The sequence below is a fragment of the Palaemon carinicauda genome, chromosome 38 (assembly GCF_036898095.1).
Source record: "Palaemon carinicauda isolate YSFRI2023 chromosome 38, ASM3689809v2, whole genome shotgun sequence".
NCBI classification, from domain to species: domain Eukaryota; kingdom Metazoa; phylum Arthropoda; class Malacostraca; order Decapoda; family Palaemonidae; genus Palaemon; species Palaemon carinicauda.
In genome coordinates, this window is record NC_090762.1 from 34,165,255 (window position 1) to 34,183,733 (window position 18,479).

An 18,479-nucleotide genomic window follows, 5' to 3' on the forward strand; every position below is an offset into this window, starting at 1 on the left:
CCTACCTACTTCGAAGCCGTTGTTTATAAGCTAGTGCTCTCTCGCTCTCCTAGAGAGCTTTACGTTTGCTAGGCGACTGGTTTATCACCAGGAGGAGTTTGGGGGATACAGCCTTTGCTTTCCCTTCTTTTAAACTGGCTTATAGAGCGAGAGTCTGATATGACACGAGAGAAGTTCTCGGCTTGGGAGTTCCTGCTCTGCCCAGATAGACTTCTCAAATCTCGTAGACTCTCCCTGGCGCCTGGCCAGGAGACGCTACAAGTTTTTTACAGGTCAACTTCACAGCTGTTTTCGAGCCTTTGAAGTTTTGCTGTACAATTATGTCATGCATAAACAAGGCTTTCAGGGATGGAAAGCGGTACCGCCTCAGTCGCTAACCCCGTCTGTTGCCGCACCTGCTCCCGTAGACCCTAAATGGGCTTTGCTGCAAGACATGCAGTCCAAGCTTGCGTCCTTGATAGAGGACTTTAATGCGGAGAAGGTTGCTGCCGAACCTTCTGGCCAACAACCTTCCAACCGGTCGGTTGTGCGCGCCTATTGACGCTGAGGTAACCTTCTCGCGTCTACCAGTTGAGGTGGTTCCTCCACCGATGCGACCCAGTGTGGGTTGCCAGCCGCACGTTGACGTTAAGCGACGCTCGGAGGTGGTTGTTGACGTTCAGGACGTTCAACAACCATCAGAGGTGACTTGTTTTGACGCGGTGCGTCAACCTCAGCAACCCGGTATGGTGTTGACTGCACAACCCAGATGGTCTAGACAGTCTCGGGTGGACGCTGTGCGTCCTCGCGCACCCATGGTTGTTGACAGTTCACAGACTGTGCAGCAGTTCCATGACGTTGCGACCGGACTCAGCGAGCCAGACGTTGCCCACTCCATTGCCGTTTCCTCATCAGTTTTCAGATGAGGAACTTTCTGATGAGGACGTTGCTGAACAACAAGACGATCAGCCCCCAGAATAGATCAAGCCCTGCTATCCATCCAGAAGATGCTGAAGAAGGAACGCTGCTCAGTCAGGCTGTGGATGAGTCTGGTGGGGACGCTGTCATCCCTGGAGCAGTTTGTATCACTAGGAAGACTACACCTCCGTCCTCTTCAATACCATCTGGCTTTTCACTGGAAAAAGGACAAGACGCTAGAAGTGGTCTCGATCCCGATTTCCGGAAAGATAAAGTCTTGTCTGACTTGGTGGAAGGACAATATCAACCTAAGAGAGGGTCTTCCCCTGGCTGTTCAGACTCCCCACCACGTTCTCTTCTCGGACGCATCGGACTTGGGCTGGGGCGCGACACTGGACGGTCGGAAATGCTCAGGTCTGTGGAACTCGAGTCAGAGGAGCATGCATATCAACTGCAAGGAGCTGTTGGCAGTTCATCTGGCCTTGAAAAGCGTCGAGTATCTCCTTCGAGGCAAAGTGGTGGAAGTAAACTCGGACAACACCACGGCCTTGGCGTACATCTCCAAACAAGGAGGTACCCACTCACTGACGTTGTACGAGATCGCAAGGGACCTGCTCATCTGGTCAAAAGGTCAAGACATCTCCCTAGTAACGAGGTTCATCCAAGGCGACTTGAACGTCATAGCAGATTGTCTCAGTCGGAAAGGGCAAGTAATTCCTACCGAATGGACCCTCCACAAGGATGTGTGCAAGAGACTTTGGGCCACTTGGGGTAAACCGTCCATAGATCTCTTTGCAACCTCGCTGACCAAGAGGCTTCCAATCTATTGCTCTCCAGTCCCGGACCCAGCAGCAATACATATAGATGCTTTCCTCCTAGATTGGTCACATCTGGATCTCTACGCATTCCCACCGTTCAAGATTGTCAACAAGGTACTGCAGAAGTTCGCCTCTCACGAAGGGACAAGGTTGACGTTAGTTGCTCCCCTCTGGCCCGCGAGAGAATGGTTCACCGAGATACTTCGATGGTTAGTAGACGTTCCCAGAAGTCTTCCTCTAAGGGTAGACCTTCTACGTCAGCCACACGTAAAGAAGGTACTCCAAAGCCTCCACGCTCTTCGTCTGACTGCCTTCAGACTATCGAAAGACTCTCGAGAGCTAGAGGCTTTTCGAAGGAGGCAGCCAGTGCGATTGCTAGAGCAAGGAGAGCGTCTACCATTAGAGTCTACCAATCGAAGTGGGAAGTCTTCCGAGACTGGTGCAAGTCAGTTTCTGTATCCTCGACCAGTACCTCTGTAGCTCAAATAGCTGATTTTCTCTTATACCTGAGAAAAGGACGATCCCTTTCAGCTCCCACTATCAAGGGCTACAGAAGCATGTTGGCATCGGTCTTCCGGCATAAAGGCTTAGATCTTTCCAACATAAAGATCTGCAAGACCTCCTTAAGTCTTTTGAGACCACCAAGGAGCGTCGTTTGGCTACCCCTGGATGGAATTTAGACGTGGTACTAAGATTCCTCATGTCAGACAGGTTGGAGCCGTTACAATCAGCCTCCCTGAAAGATCTCACTCTTAAGACTCTTTTCCTGGTATGCTTAGCCTCGGCTAAAAGAGTCAGTGAGATTCATGCCTTCAGCAAGAACATCGGATTTTCGTCGGAAAAAGCCACTTGTTCGCTGCAACTTGGTTTTCTAGCCAAAAATGAGCTGCCTTCTTGGCCTTGGCCTAAATCTTTCGATATTCCCAGCTTATCGGAGATCGTAGGCAATGAACTAGAAAGAGTCTTATGGGCTGTTAGAGCTCTTAAGTTCTATTTAAAGCGTACTAAACCTTTGCGAGGCCAATCTGAAGCTTTATGGTGTTCAGTTAAGAAACCATCCTTGCCTATGTCAAAGAATGCTTTGTCAGACTTTATCAGATTGTTAATACGAGAAGCTCATTCACATCTGAGTGAGGAAGACCGAACTTTGCTTAAGGTGAAGACGCACGAAGTTAGAGCTTTAGCAACTTCCGTGGCCTTTAAGCAAAATATATCTCTGCAAAGTATAATGAACGCAACCTATTGGAGAAGCAAGTCAGTGTTCGCGTCATTTTACTTGAAAGATGTCCAGTCTCTTTACGAGAACTGCTACACACTGGGACCATTCGTAGCAGCGAGTGCAGTAGTGGGTGAGGGCTCAACCACTACAATTCCCTAATTCCATATCCTTTTAATCTGTCTCTTGAAATGTTGTTTTTTATGGGTTGTCCGGAAGGCTAAGAAGCCTTTCGCATCCTAGTTGATTTGGCGGGTGGTCAAAGTCATTTCTTGAGAGCGCCCAGATTAGGGGTTTGATGAGGTCCTGTTGTATGGGTTGCAGCCCTTGATACTTCAGCTCCTAGGGGTCTGTCAGCATCCTAAGAGGATCGCGAGGCTCCGTAAGGAAGACGTACTTATAAGGCAGAGTAATCGTCTAAGTCGACTTCCTTACCAGGTACCTATTTATTTTGTTTTTGTTATTTTGATAACTTCTAAAATGAAATAAAAACTCTTAGCTCATAAGATGTAAACATATTTAACTGGTCTCTACCCACCACCCTGGGTGTGAATCAGCTATATATTCACCGGCTAAGTTAAATATCTAAAAATGATATTTTAATTATAAAATAAATTTTTGAATATACTTACCCGGTGAATATAAATTAAACGACCCTCCCTTCCTCCCCAATAGAGACGCAGTGGGATGAGGAGAAAATTGAGTCTCTGTTTACATGGAGTTTGGTATCTGGCCGACAGTTGGCGCTGGTGGGCACACCCGCAACCTGTATAGCGATCGCTGGCGAGTTTTTTTTTTGTACAGTTTTTTGTCTGTCGAGCAACAGAGTTGCAGCTATATATTCACTGGGTAAGTATATTCAAAAATTTATTTTATAATTAAAATATAATTTTTGCTGTTTTTGTTCCTAGTTCCTTTTTTAATGCTAATATACCCTTTATTTGAATTATATTCAAAATGGCTAAAGCCTGGAGGTATGCTTATAGGTCGTAGTGAAAAGAGAAAGCTTTCATGTTTATCCATAGTAAAAAAAAGTGAAAATGTTGAAAAAAAAAAAATAAAAGCATCATAAGTGTGAAGCACTTGACTGAGGAGTTTTTTGTTGGAACAACAACTATTTATGACCTATAGAAATAGAAAGACTAACTGTTGAAGTTCTATATTGAAAGCTATTAACAAAATTTAATTGAAAATGAAAAGATAATACATAGGACAAAAGTGTTCCAAAGATGCAATAGAGTCTTAATGTTTGGTGCTACATTTATCTCCTTTTAAGCAGTGATCATCATTTGTGTTTTCACGTACAAAGCATCACTTTACTTGTATTAATTTTTATGTAATTTTGCAATGGATAATCCAGCAGCTCCTTTAATCTAGGAATAATTGTGGTGACTGATCAAAATTAGCTAATTACAATAAAACTTTTGACATTTGACATCTTTGAGGCGTATAGACTGCCTGATTGTTGATATTATTTTTGTTTTGCTATTGCTTTACTACCCTTAAATGAACCATGAGAAAAAACCTAAATCATCCCCAACCCTTCAATATCACTCATCAATAGCAATTAAAAACTAAATAAATACTATTTGAACTTTTTTTTTTTAATTCATTCACAACTCAGCTCAAAGGACATTTATGCATATGCACTGTGTAGTGGCTGATGCAATAGTGTGTTGCATGATAACATAATGGAAATAGCATTAAGCTATGACATAACATAAAACCAACTTGAAACTATTCAAACAAAGTAGGTTTAATTAAAAATAGTACGAAATTCCAGCCCAGTTAGAAACGTTTACAAAGAAAAGACTATATGCTGTATTATGCTTAGCAGAATAACTAAATATTTCACTTAGCAGAATAACTAGAATACAGAATAAAAGCTTAAAAAGGTTTATATGCATATCATAATACTCCCCAATGCAAACACTTTTTACATTCAGATAGCAGTACTTGATGTAAACACTTTAGTTGTAGTAACTTAGGTCTTTCTCATGTTACCACCTGGTAGAAATTATACTCTGCCAGACAAATGGAGTTTATACAGTTTTTGTCTTGTAATAAGATCAGATTTTATATTTTACTTTACATATAAACCTGCATCAAACTTTTAAGTGATCAAATCAATAAGAAAACAATTCGATTTTAATCAGTATGAAATAAAAGGTTTGTGAACCCATCAGTATACTGTAGGGATATTCTGAAATCTGAACTACTTCCATTTTGAGGAAATCTGGATAAGTGATTCGCAACCTGTGTCTGAGGCTCATTGGACAGTATCTCTGTTTGAGTTCTTACCATATTTTTTTTTTCAAGGTAGATTGAACTATTATTCAAAGACAAGAATAAAACGTTGTAACTATACTGTAATGTAATTGAAAACTCAGTCGTAGGTTTGTTGGAAATATTAGTTAAATTTTATCTTTTTATATAAGCTCCTATAGTGTGTAGTTGAGCTTCATTGAGTTGAGAAATAAGTTAAAGGTCTCATATAGTTATAAAGTCATTCTAAGAAGTTACTTTTTTAATTAACTATGTATTAAGTATGAAAAAAGTACTGTTTTATTCACAGAGAATGTACACGCAGTGGGTTTTGTAATTTCATGCACCTGAAACCAATATCCAGAGAGCTGAGACGAGAGTTATATGGTCGTAGACGGAGGAAGTAAGTATAAAATGAAAAATTAAATTTTGATACTGTAAAATTTATCACTTCAATACTCACCTGATGTTCTTATTTCCTCTGTCTTCAGAAGCTTGTTATGTTACCTCTTAACCCTTTTACCCCCAAAAGACGTACTGGTACGTTTCACAAAACTCATCCCTTTACCCCCATGGACGTACCGGTACGTCCTTGCAAAAAAACTGCTATTTACATTTTTTTCATAATTTTGATAATTTTTTTAGAAACTTCCGGCATTTTCCAAGAGAATGAGACCAACCTGACCTCTCAATGATGAAAATTAAGGCTGTTAGAGCAATTTTTAAAAAAAATATACAGCAAAATGTGCTTGAAAAAAAAATAACCCCTGGAGGTTAAGGGCTGGAAAGTTCCAAATAGCCTGGGGGTAAAAGGGTTAAAAATTGAAAAATTTCCTGTTGTTTTCTGATAAGCTATAATGCCGCTAGTAAAACAATGAGACCAAGTAGGACAATAACATGCAGTGCATGTTTTATAACCTTACTCAGTCTCAAAGTTGAAATAATTCCCTACCCTTTTAACACCACTAGTCAGAGGGGAGGGTGGCATGTATATGAACATCAGGTGACTATAGAAATATCAAATTTTGTTATTAGAATTGTTTATTTCTATGATCCTCCCCTGATGTTCATATTGCTGACTTCCACACACTAATGGCAGGGGGTGGCCTGGGAAGGAGAGATTGGATATTAAGTTTCCCATAATCAGTTAAATAATGTTTTAGACTTGACTGTAGTATAGGGTTTTAGGAAGCTCTAAACTTCAGATATATATTCCTAAATATTAATTTATCTCTCAATTACTTAGTTATTTAATAAGAAAAAAAAAACTTTATTTCTATAAAATTACAAGAACAAACTATTAGATTGGAAAGATTACTAGACTGCAAACCCAGAGTTTAATTCTACCAAACTAACAAAATAAATTCTCAATTTTATTAGACCACATTCCCTGGAGCCTCCGTATGCTCTAAAGCCAAACCATTGTTATCCATAAAAGAGTACCCTTTATGGTACTGTTTAGTGAATACAGGTTTCGTACACCATTGAGCTACCTCTAAAACCCTTTCTAAAGAAAGATTATGGCAAAAATTTTGAAATGTGGATACATATCTTATATCATGAACTCTAATTTTCAAATATTTCATTATATTTGTATTAATTTCTTTGTGAGCTGTTGGGACCAAACTTTTAATACTTAAGGACATTTTATTCTTGTACAGAGGGTGCATTGTAATTCTAGTACCTCAAAACAAATTAGGCACATTACCTCAAATGTCTGTAATTTCATCCAAATAATGTTGAACAACTTACTGGTCAAGGAAAACTATCTTTAAAACAACTTCCGCTGTTGTTCATTCTACCTCCTCATGCTGATTCAGAGCTCACACATTAGTTGTTATCTTGGGGTCAGTTTCCAATTGAGTTTCTGTTGTCACCACCACCACTGCTTCATCAGTTGCAGTTGAAAAATGCAGAAAATATTAGCAAATCAATTGTTTCCACCAGAATTGTCTATTCATTATCAGGTGTGTCAAAACATTTGGAGAATTTAGGTAAAATTAATGGCAAACATATTCCCAACATCAATGAAAAAGATGATGTATTCATATTACTATCCTATTCAAGAGCTTCAAATTTGGGCAGTGGATGCCATGTTTTACATGATTAGTGTATTCAAGTAATTTGCCTCCCCTCCCTTTACCTACTTTTGTCTGGTCATCAACAAGTTCAGCTATTCAAAATGTAAAGATGACTCATATTCTGTTGTATTTACTTTTTAATCTGAGAGAAAGTGGCTCATAAATCTTGATGTCTAGTGGAAAAATCAATCAAGTTGCCAAATAGGACAAATCTACTCAACCGCATTCTTTCAGTACAGAAAAAACCTTGTACTGTACTTAGAAATAGTTTTTCAAAACAGCCTAGATTTTCCTTTATAGCAGCCAGAAGATCTACGAATAGATTATATTTGCATTTGTGGCATACTTATCATAGTTGGTGTAAAATAGAAAGATATCAAGTAACGAAAATCAACTTTAAGAACAATCAAGTTTTCGAAATTTTTGGTATGAGTAGGGTTTGTCAATGAAAGGTTATAGATCTATGTTAACATCAGCGGTACTGCGTGTTGAACTAGATTTAGCCACTGATAGTTTGATTAGCGATATTATCAAGTCCTCTATTCTGGAAAAACTTCGTACTCAAAACTTAATCAAGCGAAATTTGAATATGGGACTTGGGTATTAAAGAGGTCTTCAGTTGAAACCTCTAGATAATGTACCCCTCAAGTATCCAACAATTTAGACCCTATTTATATTAGCCTAAATTTTCAGCCAAAAGAGTAAGTGAGCTACAAGTCACCTCTGTCATATTTGGATTTAGCTGTAAAGGCACATTGATTTTACCAAGTTTCCAAGCAAAGAATGATGAGAACATAAAAATGCTACAACATTTGTATCTCATTCCTCCTCCTAAAAAGGTTTGGAGAAAAGGCAGGGATGAGACATTCCTTTTTCCAGTCTGAGCATTGAAATTTTATTTAAAGGAATCTAAACATGTGAGAGGACCAGTTGGAAATATTTTTTGTGGTGTATGTAAACCTTCAAGGCTACTTTAGAAAATTGCTGTCTTTTTTTTTTTTTTTTAAACATTGAACCAGTGTTCATCTCATAAACAGTTGGAGGAAGTTCATCATCCAAGACTGCTCTATCATAAGGTTTAGAACTTGATATTAATATAAATTTTACCTGAAATTTATCCTTGGAGAAAATTTTAGGTGAACCACAGTGGTGCTGTCCTTTGATATATACTTAACATTATTTGAGGAAGTCCAGTTTGATTTTATGAAGTGTTGGGCTCTTTGTGCATTAGTAGCAGCAGCAGTAGATGAATTAGAACCAATCTGGACAGGTGCTCACAGGCTAGCAGAACAATCCTCACCAAGAATAACTTGGTAATCCTAAATAGAGCAACGGTAAAAGTGGGCAAAACTGGAGATACCCCAAACAATGGAATACATCCTACAAGTGTGCAATGGGCTTTTATTGCTCCAATCAGGGCCTCAGAGAGGCAAACGAGAATGCCCTCTTGTGGGTTTGACATTGGCACTATAAGATATGAGGATGATTTTTACTAAAGTTGTTAATCATAGATAATATTTTCAGAAAAAAAGTGAGCAGTTTAGCAAATTTTTTTTCAAATTAATGAATAAAATTATTTTAGAAATGAAATTGGAGATGGTGGAGATTCATTTAGGTTATCGCAGTAGTTCTGGAACTGAAGTGTATGCAAATTATAGTTTTCAATATTTAACTTAGCCGGTGATTATAATAGCTGCAACTCTGTTGCTCGACAGAAAAACTCTACGGAAAAATTCGCCAGCGATCGCTACACAGGTAGGGGGTGTACTCAACAGCGCCATCTGTCGTTCAGATACCCAGTACTCATTGTAAACAAAGAACTCAATTTTCTCTCTGTCGGGCTACCGGCAAGACCTACTAATTCGCTGTTGCTAACTGGATTTGTTTTCACAACTATTTGGTGAAGTACACTATTCTAGTTTTGAGCTTTCGCTATGCAGGTGTTTTATCTTCATCTTAAAACTTGAACTCGTTTTGGATAGATTTAATTATGGTGACAAAGAGAGTATGGACTTTCTTTCACTTTTAAATGGCCGACCCTTCCCTTAGACGGAAGTGTGTTTAGGCTTTTAGTAATTATCTTATCACGTTATAGATTTTCCTCTATATATTTTATATCTCTCCGCCTTTATTAGGCCTCTTCGATTAACTTTCCATTTTTTATAAACATATAAAAATAAATTTTAATGCTTTGTTTATATAGACCTTTCCTGAGAGTAGGCGGTCCTAACTTGGAAACCGAAGTTAATCAACGTTGAGCCCTTTATATCGTAATTAGCTTTTAAAGAGCTAAGGATTTAAAACTTTTTAAATGTAATATTTTATGAAAGAATTTCTTTGATAGTCTTCGTACTGTTTTCAAAGATGAACTAACGTTTAGTTTTTTATGCTACGCAGTTGTTGATGTTCAGGAGGTTCAACATGCGCTCTATCGTTACGATAGAGAGAGAGTGTATCACGGTTTCACTTTGCAGTAAGAGTAAATCAATTCTGACGTTTTGTTCATTCTTTCTTAGCTTAAATGTTTTAAATTCTAATTTAAAGGAACTTTTTATTTGAAAAACCTTTCAGTTTTTTCCTTTAGTCAAATAACATGTTTTTTTGACGATATATAATTGGGCTCTTCTCTTAGGTGCGAAATCAAGAGAGAAAGAGAGAGAGAGATAGAGACGGAGGGAGAGAGAGGAGAGAAAACGTTCCGTTCAAGCGGGTAACGTTGTTCTCGTGTTACTCACGTCCCTAGTCGCTGTACGGGGAGGAAGGATAAAACGTTTTTAGGTTTTTATTCTCGTCCCCAGGCTATGTGCGGTGAGAGATTGAAAACGTAGTTATATGAACTAGTGTTTAGTCTCTTTCCCAGCCACTGATTTTTCTTTTTATCTTAAAATATGTTTTCTGTTTTTTGCTGGTATTATGAGCTTGCATTATACGACTAATTTTGCAATTACTACCTTTTAATGAAGGGTAGAATTGCGTGTTTCAGGTAGAAATAAGTGCAAAACAGAAAATCGAAGTGATAAAGTGATATGCGCAAAGTGTTACAGTGTTGCGTCCGAGGCGCAAAGTGTTACAGTGTTGCGTCCGAGGGTTCGTCTGTTCGTGCCTGTCGTTCACCTAGTCCGGGACCTCTTACATGCTCCCAAGCCCAGGGGAGAAGTAATGTCAAACGACTTATGGGTTCGAGAGGCCTTGACCAACGAACAGACGTTTTCCCTCTATGGTATCGGGTGTATCTTACCAAGGTCTCCCCTACCATAAGACGAGAGAGACGTTGTTTCTCCTCGCCATCCGTAGGCTTTTCGCATAAGAAACCTGTCACAAGGTTTCGAAGCCCTTAAGCGAAAGTCAGTTCTTTCAGGACAGGTCCAGCGTCCTGGTTACAGCCATTAGGACAGCTCTGACCCTATGCAGTCATCGGATAACTGCTCGCCGCCTAACAAAAGCGTAACACAGACTCCGAGAGTCTTTTTTTGTAGGCAAAGTGTTGCGGTCACAGACGTTACCCTCGTCTATTACCACAACCATTTCCGTTGATCCTTAAGGGGTTGTATGGCAAAACATGCAGTATATGCTTGCCTCCCTTATGGAAGACTATTCTGCCGATTAGTCCGTTGAGTCTAGCCGTTTATCTCATCGATATCCTGGCTTTCAGCCAACCTAACGTTCCTTTGTGCTTACTGTTGACGTTGGCGTAGCTTAGTCACGTCAGTCAGGTTGTTTAGAACTACACTCGATGCGGTCTCGTGTGGTTTTTCAGCCGCATTTGGACGTTAGGCCACTGGCTGATGCTCCTGTTGACGTTCAAGACGTTCACTAACAATCGGAGTTGACTTGTTTTGACGCTGTGCGTCAACCTCCGCATTCTAGAGTTGTTTTGACTGCTCAGTCTAGGCAGTCAAAGCAGTCTCGAGTGGACGCTGTGCGTCCTCACGCACCTGTTGTGGTTGACAGTTCAGTTGTTGACAGTTCACAGACTGTCAAGCAGTTACATGACATTGCGTTCTGGTCCGCTACTAATGCACCAGTGAGAGACTCAGCTTTTATCGGACAAGGTTCCTGTAGATGAGGAAGTTGCTGTTCTCCCTCCTACTGATATTCCCTTGAGGACTCTGTCAGATGGAGAGGAGCCTAAAGCTGCTTAGCCTCCTATGGACTTTAATTAAATCATGATGATTTTTTTAAGGATCTTCGTCCGGATCTTTTTGTAACTGCTGCTCCTCGTTCGCCTAAACGTCAGAGCTTACACTAGGCCTAGCTACTTCGAAGCCGTTGTTTTTAAGCTAGTGCTCTCTCGCTCTCCTAGAGAGCGTTACGTTGGCTAGGCGACTGGTTTTTCACCAGGAGGAGTTTGGGGGATACAGCCTTTGCTTTCCCTTCTTTTAAACTGGTTTATAGAGCGAGAGTCTGATATGACACTAGAGAAGTTCTCGGCTTGGGAGTTTATGCCTCTGCCCAGATAGACTTCTCATTTCTGGTAGACTCTCCCTGGCGCCTAGCCAGGAGACGCTCCAAGTTGTTTACAGGTCAACTTCACAGCTGTTGTCGAGCCTTTGAAGTTTTGCTGTACTATTATGTCACGCATAACAAGGCTTTCAGGGATGGTAAACGGTTCCGCCTCAGTCGCTAACCCCGTCTGTTGCCACACCTGCTCCCGTAGACCCTAAATGGGCTTTGCTGCAAGACATGCAGTCCAAGCTTGCGTCCTTGATAGAGGACTTAAATGCGGAGAAGAACCTTCTGGCCAACAACCTTCCAACCGGTCGGTTGTGCGCCCTGTTGACACTGAGGTAACCTACTCGTGTCTGCCAGTTGAGGTGGTTCCTCCACCGATGCGACCCAGTGTGGGTTGCCAGCCGCACGTTGACGTTAAGCGACGCTCGGAGGTGGTTGTTGACGTTCAGGACGTTCAACAACCAGCAGAGGTGACTTGTTTTGACGCAGTGCGTCAACCTCAGCAACCCGGTAGGGTGTTGACTGCACAACCCAGACGGTCTAGACAGTCTCGGGTTGACGCTGTGCTTCCTCGCGCACCCATGGTTGTTGACAGTTCACAGACTGTGCAGCAGTTCCATGATGTTGCGTCCGGCTCCGTCACGCATCCACCAGTGCGACCGGATTCAGTGAGCCAGACGTTGCCCACTCCGTTGCCGTTTCCTCATCAGTTTCGGATGAGGAACCCTCTGATGAGGACGTTGCTGAACACCAAGACGATCAGCCCCCAGCCCTGCTATCCATCCAGAAGATGCTGAAGATGGAACGCTGCTCAGTCAGGCTGTGGATGAGTCTGGTAGGGACGCTGTCATCCGTGGATCAATTTGTGTCACTAGGAAGACTACACCTCCGTCCTCTTCATTACCATCTAGCTTTTCACTGGAAAAAGGACAAGACGCTAGAAGCGGTCTCGATCCCGGTTTCCGAAAAGATAAAGTCTTGTCTGACTGGGTGAAAGGACAATATCAACCTAAGAGAGGGTCTTTCCCTGGCTGTTCAGACTCCCAACCACGTTCTCTTCTCGGACGCATCGGACGTAGGCTGGGGTGCGACATTAGACGGTCGGGAATGCTCGGGAATATGGAACTCGAGTCAAAGGACAATGCATTTCAACTGCAAGGAGCTACTGGCAGTACGTCTGGCCTGGAAAAGCTTCAGGTCTCTCCTTCAAGGCAAAGTGGTGGAGGTGAACTCGGACAACACCACGGCTTTGGCGTACATCTCCAAGCAAGGAGGGACCTACTCTCTGACGTTGTACGAGATCGCAAGGGACCTCCTCACCTGGTCAAAAGGTCTAAACATATCACTAGTAACGAGGTTCATCCAAGGCAACTTGAATGTCATGGCAGATTGTCTCAGTCGGAAGGGACAAATAATTCCAACAGAATGGACCCTCCACAAGGATGTATGCAAGAGACTTTGGGCCACCTGGGGCCAGCCAACCATAGATCTCTTCGCAACATCGATGACCAAGAGGCTCCCAATATTTTGCTCACCAATCCCGGACTCAGCAGCAGTTCATATAGATGCCTTTCTCCTAGATTGGTCACATCTAGATCTATATGCATTCCCTCCGTTCAAGATTGTCAACAAGGTACTGCAGAAGTTCGCCTCTCATGAAGGGACAAGGTTGACGCTAGTTGCTTCCCTCTGGCCCGCGAGAGAATGGTTCACCGAGGTACTTCGATGGCTAGTAGACGTTCCCAGAACACTTCCCCTAAGGGTGGACCTTCTACGTCAGCCACACGTAAAGAAGGTACACCAAGGCCTCCACGCTCTTCGTCTGACTGCCTTCAGACTATCGAAACACTCTCGAGAGCTAGAGGCTTTTCGAAGGAGGCAGCCAGAGCGATTGCTAGAGCAAGGAGAACATCCACCCTTAGAGTCTACCAATCGAAGTGGGAAATCTTCCGAAACTGGTGCAAGTAAGTATCCGTATCCTCGACCAGTACCTCTGTAACTCAAATAGCTGACTTCCTCTTATATCTGAGGAAAGAACGATCTCTTTCAGCTCCCACTATCAAGAGTTACAGAAGCATGTTGGCATCAGTCTTCCGTCACAGAGGCTTAGATCTTTCCAACAATAAAGATCTACAGGACCTCCTCAAGTCTTTTGAGACCACGAAGGAGCGTCGTTTGGTTACACCTGGTTGGAATTTAGACGTGGTACTACGATTCCTTATGTCAGACAGGTTCGAGCTGCTACAATCAGCCTCCCTGAAAGATCTCACCTTAAAGACTCTTTTTCCTGGTATGCTTAGCCACAGCTAAAAGAGTCAGTGAGATTCATGCCTTCAGCAAGAACATCGGATTCTCATCTGAAACGGCTACATGTTCTCTACAACTTGGTTTTCTAGCCAAAAACGAGCTGCCTTCTCGACCTTGGCCAAAATCGTTCGATATTCCAAGCTTATCGTATGGTTGGAAATGAACTAGAAAGAGTCTTATGCCCTGTAAGAGCTCTTAAGTTCTATTTAAAACGAACTAAACCTTTACGAGGCCCGTCTGAAGCTTTATGGTGTTCAGTTAAGAAACCATCTTTGCCTATGTCAAAGAATGCTTTATCCTATTTTATCAGACTGTTAATACGAGAAGCTCATTCCCATCTGAATGAGGAAGACCAAGCTTTGCTGAAGGTAAGGACACACGAAGTTAGAGCTGTCGCAACTTCCGTGGCCTTTAAACAAAATAGATCTCTGCGAAGTATAATCGACGCAACCTATTGGAAAAGCAAGTCAGTGTTCGCGTCTTTTTATCTTAAGGATGTCCAGTCTCTTTACGAGAACTGCTACACTCTGGGACCATTCGTAGCAGCGAGTGCAGTAGTGGGTGAGGGCTCAACCACTACAATTCCCTAATTCCATAACCTTTTTAATCTTTCTCTTGAAATGTTTTTATTGTTGTTTTTGGGTTGTCCGGAAGGCTAAGAAGCCTTTCGCATCCTAGTTGATTTGGCGGGTGGTCAAAGTCATTTCTTGAGAAGCGCCTAGATTAGAGGTTTTGATGAGGTCCTTTAGTATGGGTTGTAACCCTTGATACTTCAGCTCCTAGGGGTCGCTCAGCATCCTAAGAGGATCGCGAGGCTCCGTAAGGAAGACGTACTTAAAAAGGCAGAGTAATTATTCAAGTCGACTTCCTTACCAGGTACCTATTTATTTTGTTTAGTTATTTTGATAACTTCTAAAATGAAATAAAAATTCTTAGCTCATATGATGTAAACATATTTTGCTGGTCTCTACCCACCCCCCTGGGTGTGAATCAGCTATTATAATCACCGGCTAAGTTATATATTGAAAAATGTTATTTTGATAATAAAATAAATTTTTGAATATACTTACCCGGTGATTATAAATTAAAGGACCCTCCCTTCCTCCCCAATAGAGACACAGTGGACCGAGGAGAAAATTGAGTTCTTTGTTTACAATGAGTACTGGGTATCTGAACGACAGATGGCGCTGTTGAGTACACCCCCTACCTGTGTAGCGATCGCTGGCGAATTTTTCCGTAGAGTTTTTCTGTCGAGCAACAGAGTTGCAGCTATTATAATCACCGGGTAAGTATATTCAAAAATTTATTTTATTATCAAAATAACATTTTGAGGACCAAGATTTGTATTTCTTAAGTTGAATGCAAAGGTAAGAATATCAGGCTAGGACTTTGACCTTTTTATCTACCTCAGTTTTAATGATTACCACTGTCTCTCCATCTAGGGCAATGTGTTATTCAGCAAGGGAAAATTTCTTTGAAATAAAAGTAATTTTAAGAATAGAATGCTTACCTAAATTTCATTAAAGGTTGCACCCTCTGCCCCACTCATAGTGGCTATAACTTCTGTCTACAATACCATAACTATTAGAAGAATGAGAAGCCATGATGTTTATTGACATTGCCACACCATTCCAGATTTTACATAAGCGCTCCATACTGCTGTTTATTTAAGCTCTCCGTACCACTATCTTTCTAGTGGGAACTTACATCCTCCTAAAGTTAAGAGGAAAATTTTTATTGCTTCACAGATTTCATTATAAAAATGACTAGTAATAAACTACAGATAAGTATTGAAATAAACTACAGATAAGTATTGAAATAATTTTATTTTGAGAATCAGATTATTATTAGTATCAAAGAGTTTAAGGACACAGCCGACAGCTAAACTAAAGAAAATAATAATTATAGGTAGAACTAAGCACATTCCACAAGAGGATGTTAAATTTAACCTTTTTCAAAAATTTTGTCACCCAAGAACTGTTTCAACAAATCTGCATAGATTATTTTACTGCTATTTATATTTTAATTTCTTCAGAAGTCCAGGCTTTACATAGTATAATGTCATTAATTTCCCTTTTACTGGAGACTGTCATTTGTATGTTCTTAAATGGAAGAATGTTGATGGACTATATTTGCATGTTACCATTGTATCATTCAAAGCAGGCTGTAATGAGTTTGAAGAATAATCAGTAGGCTGTGAAGAGTTTTTTTTTAGAATATAAGACTTGTGGTACAAACATAGACAATACGCTATAGTGATACAGTATTTTTTGCACATGATAGGTCACCTTCATCACGTACCCGTCGTAGAAGATCAAGGTCACGAACTAATAGATCCAGATCAAGGACTCAGAGGTCGAGATCGCGATCGAGGTCTAACGATCGGAGAAGAGAACAAAGAGACACATCTACATCTGTTGATAGAGTTAGTGTCCTTCCGCAAGATAAAGAACAGAGGGAAGGTCGTTTTGGTCGGTATTAATGTTCCAGTAGGCACTTGTCAAAGGAGACAATAACTCATTAATTTGGTTCCTGCAGAAGCACCAGTATTACATTTTCAGGATAGTTATGTAAGAGTATTTCCTAATTTATTTATGTTTTTGTGGAATAGGAGTAAATGTTTGCATATACATTCATACATTATACAAAGCACCACATGCAGGACTCTCCATAGTACATACAGTACTATATATTGATTGGTAGGCATTGTTGTTGATGTTGCTTTACACAGCTATAGTCACTGTTTTAAGTGGCTTTTCATCTTTCATTTTTATAATTTCTTGGAAAAGTTATTACTGCTAACTTTTGTGTGAAAGTTTGTTGGTATTTAACTTCCTGTACTTGCTCACAATGTAGTAATTATTAATTTATTAATTAGACTTAGTTAATTTTTCTAAGTAGCAATACTATGAGATATAAAACTAGCATTTATTTTATTTTCTTGTTATAAGATTTTTTTTTTTAAATATCCCATTGAACTGCTTATTTTTATACTTTTTTGTTACAATCAGGTTTTCTGAATGTTGTCTGTGGGTTTAAATGATACTTTAATTTAAATCAAACTTTTGAGAGTTCACTTTCATCAGTAGAGAATTTATCATACTTCAAGTGTGATTTTGTGTCAAAGTTGACATTTGGGGCCTACATACTTAAAAGTATATTTCAAGGGTTTTCTATTTCGTATTGTTGACATTTTGTTGATGGAACTTTTTTGCATTAAACATGTTGAAATCTAGAGACTTTGTGCTGTAAATATCCTCTTAATCTTTGAGTCTGAAACATCTTCAGAATTAATGTAGTTCTTTCTTTTCTTTAGGCATTTTTGCAGCCAATTTTTACACCTGTATAAAAAAGATTATTTGAATCCAGGAGACATATACCACTACATCTACCAGATTCCAGGTGTTAAAGGCCCATGTTAAGCTACGTCCTTCTTTAGGGTAAGACTTAATTTGCAATATTTGATGACTAGATTTCCTTAACTGCAAATGATGAAAGTAATGAACATTTGACACAAGGCATAGATATACAAGTACTCTAAACAACTAAAGAATGTTGACTTTTCTACTAAATTCAATAATTTTAAGTCAATTCTGAATAAGCGAGTTTAGTTCAATGGCATCTATATTGTTAGCTAGGATTGGTTAATTGCTTGGTAATTCTTATAGTTTTTATCCCCGCAAGTATCTAAAAAATATGAATCAAGTTGTGTGATTATTTTATTGGATGTTTTGTTTGGATAATGTATTTTGGTTTTAATAATGGTTGTAATTGGAGTTCTATTTGCTAATTAAAAGTTGTTATTTAAAACATGTTGGGAACTGAGATAGGAGGACTAGTTCTTTGAAACTTTTGGTGTTTGTAAATGGCATCGGTTTAGAATATGTTGAATATTCACTTAACTTATACTGATCTACTAAGGGCCCCCAATCTTGTCATTACCGGGATTTTTTTTTTCTTTCTTTTTTTTTTTTAAGAGTAGAATGGAAACATATAAGTGTTAACAGTTACCAAAAACTATACCGCGACCCCTTCCTGTTGTGCGAGTCATAAAGGAATTATGGTCAGGTCATAAAAACATACCCAGTTATATTTTGATGCCCAAAATTCATGTAAAGCCCCTAGCTCCAATTTTGTAGTATTTTCAGATTGGTTGGTAATGTGCTGTTTATGTGTTAACCAACTGATAAAAGAAGCTTGCAACAGGCACTACTGGTTTATTTACCTGTAAGGTGAATCAGGTTGTTTGGTTAATAGCTTGTCTACTACAAAGTTTGGTGGAAGGAATATTAGTTGTAGCAAAAGAGTGGGGGAATAGAGTAGGTGGATGTAAAATGGAGCTAATGAGGGTTGAAGAGCTAATAAAGCCGGGGTAAAAAGTAAAGATCAGGAAAGATTAAAAATGGCATATGCCGAAGTGAAAGTAAGAGAAACTGGTAATTT

General features: G+C 40.0%; 1 protein-coding gene across 1 annotated transcript in view; it reads left to right on the plus strand.

The window, feature by feature from the left end:
• The window catches only part of U2af38 (U2 small nuclear riboprotein auxiliary factor 38), a 93,045-nt gene extending 74,912 nt beyond the window's left edge, over positions 1-18,133 (plus strand). The window contains exons 6-7 of the mRNA XM_068362048.1: positions 5,507-5,599; positions 16,320-18,133. Of these exons, the coding sequence (XP_068218149.1) occupies positions 5,507-5,599; positions 16,320-16,518 (292 nt within the window). The 3' untranslated portion in view covers positions 16,519-18,133. The remainder of the gene's footprint in view (positions 1-5,506; positions 5,600-16,319) is intronic.
• The last annotated feature ends 346 nt before the right edge of the window (positions 18,134-18,479 follow it).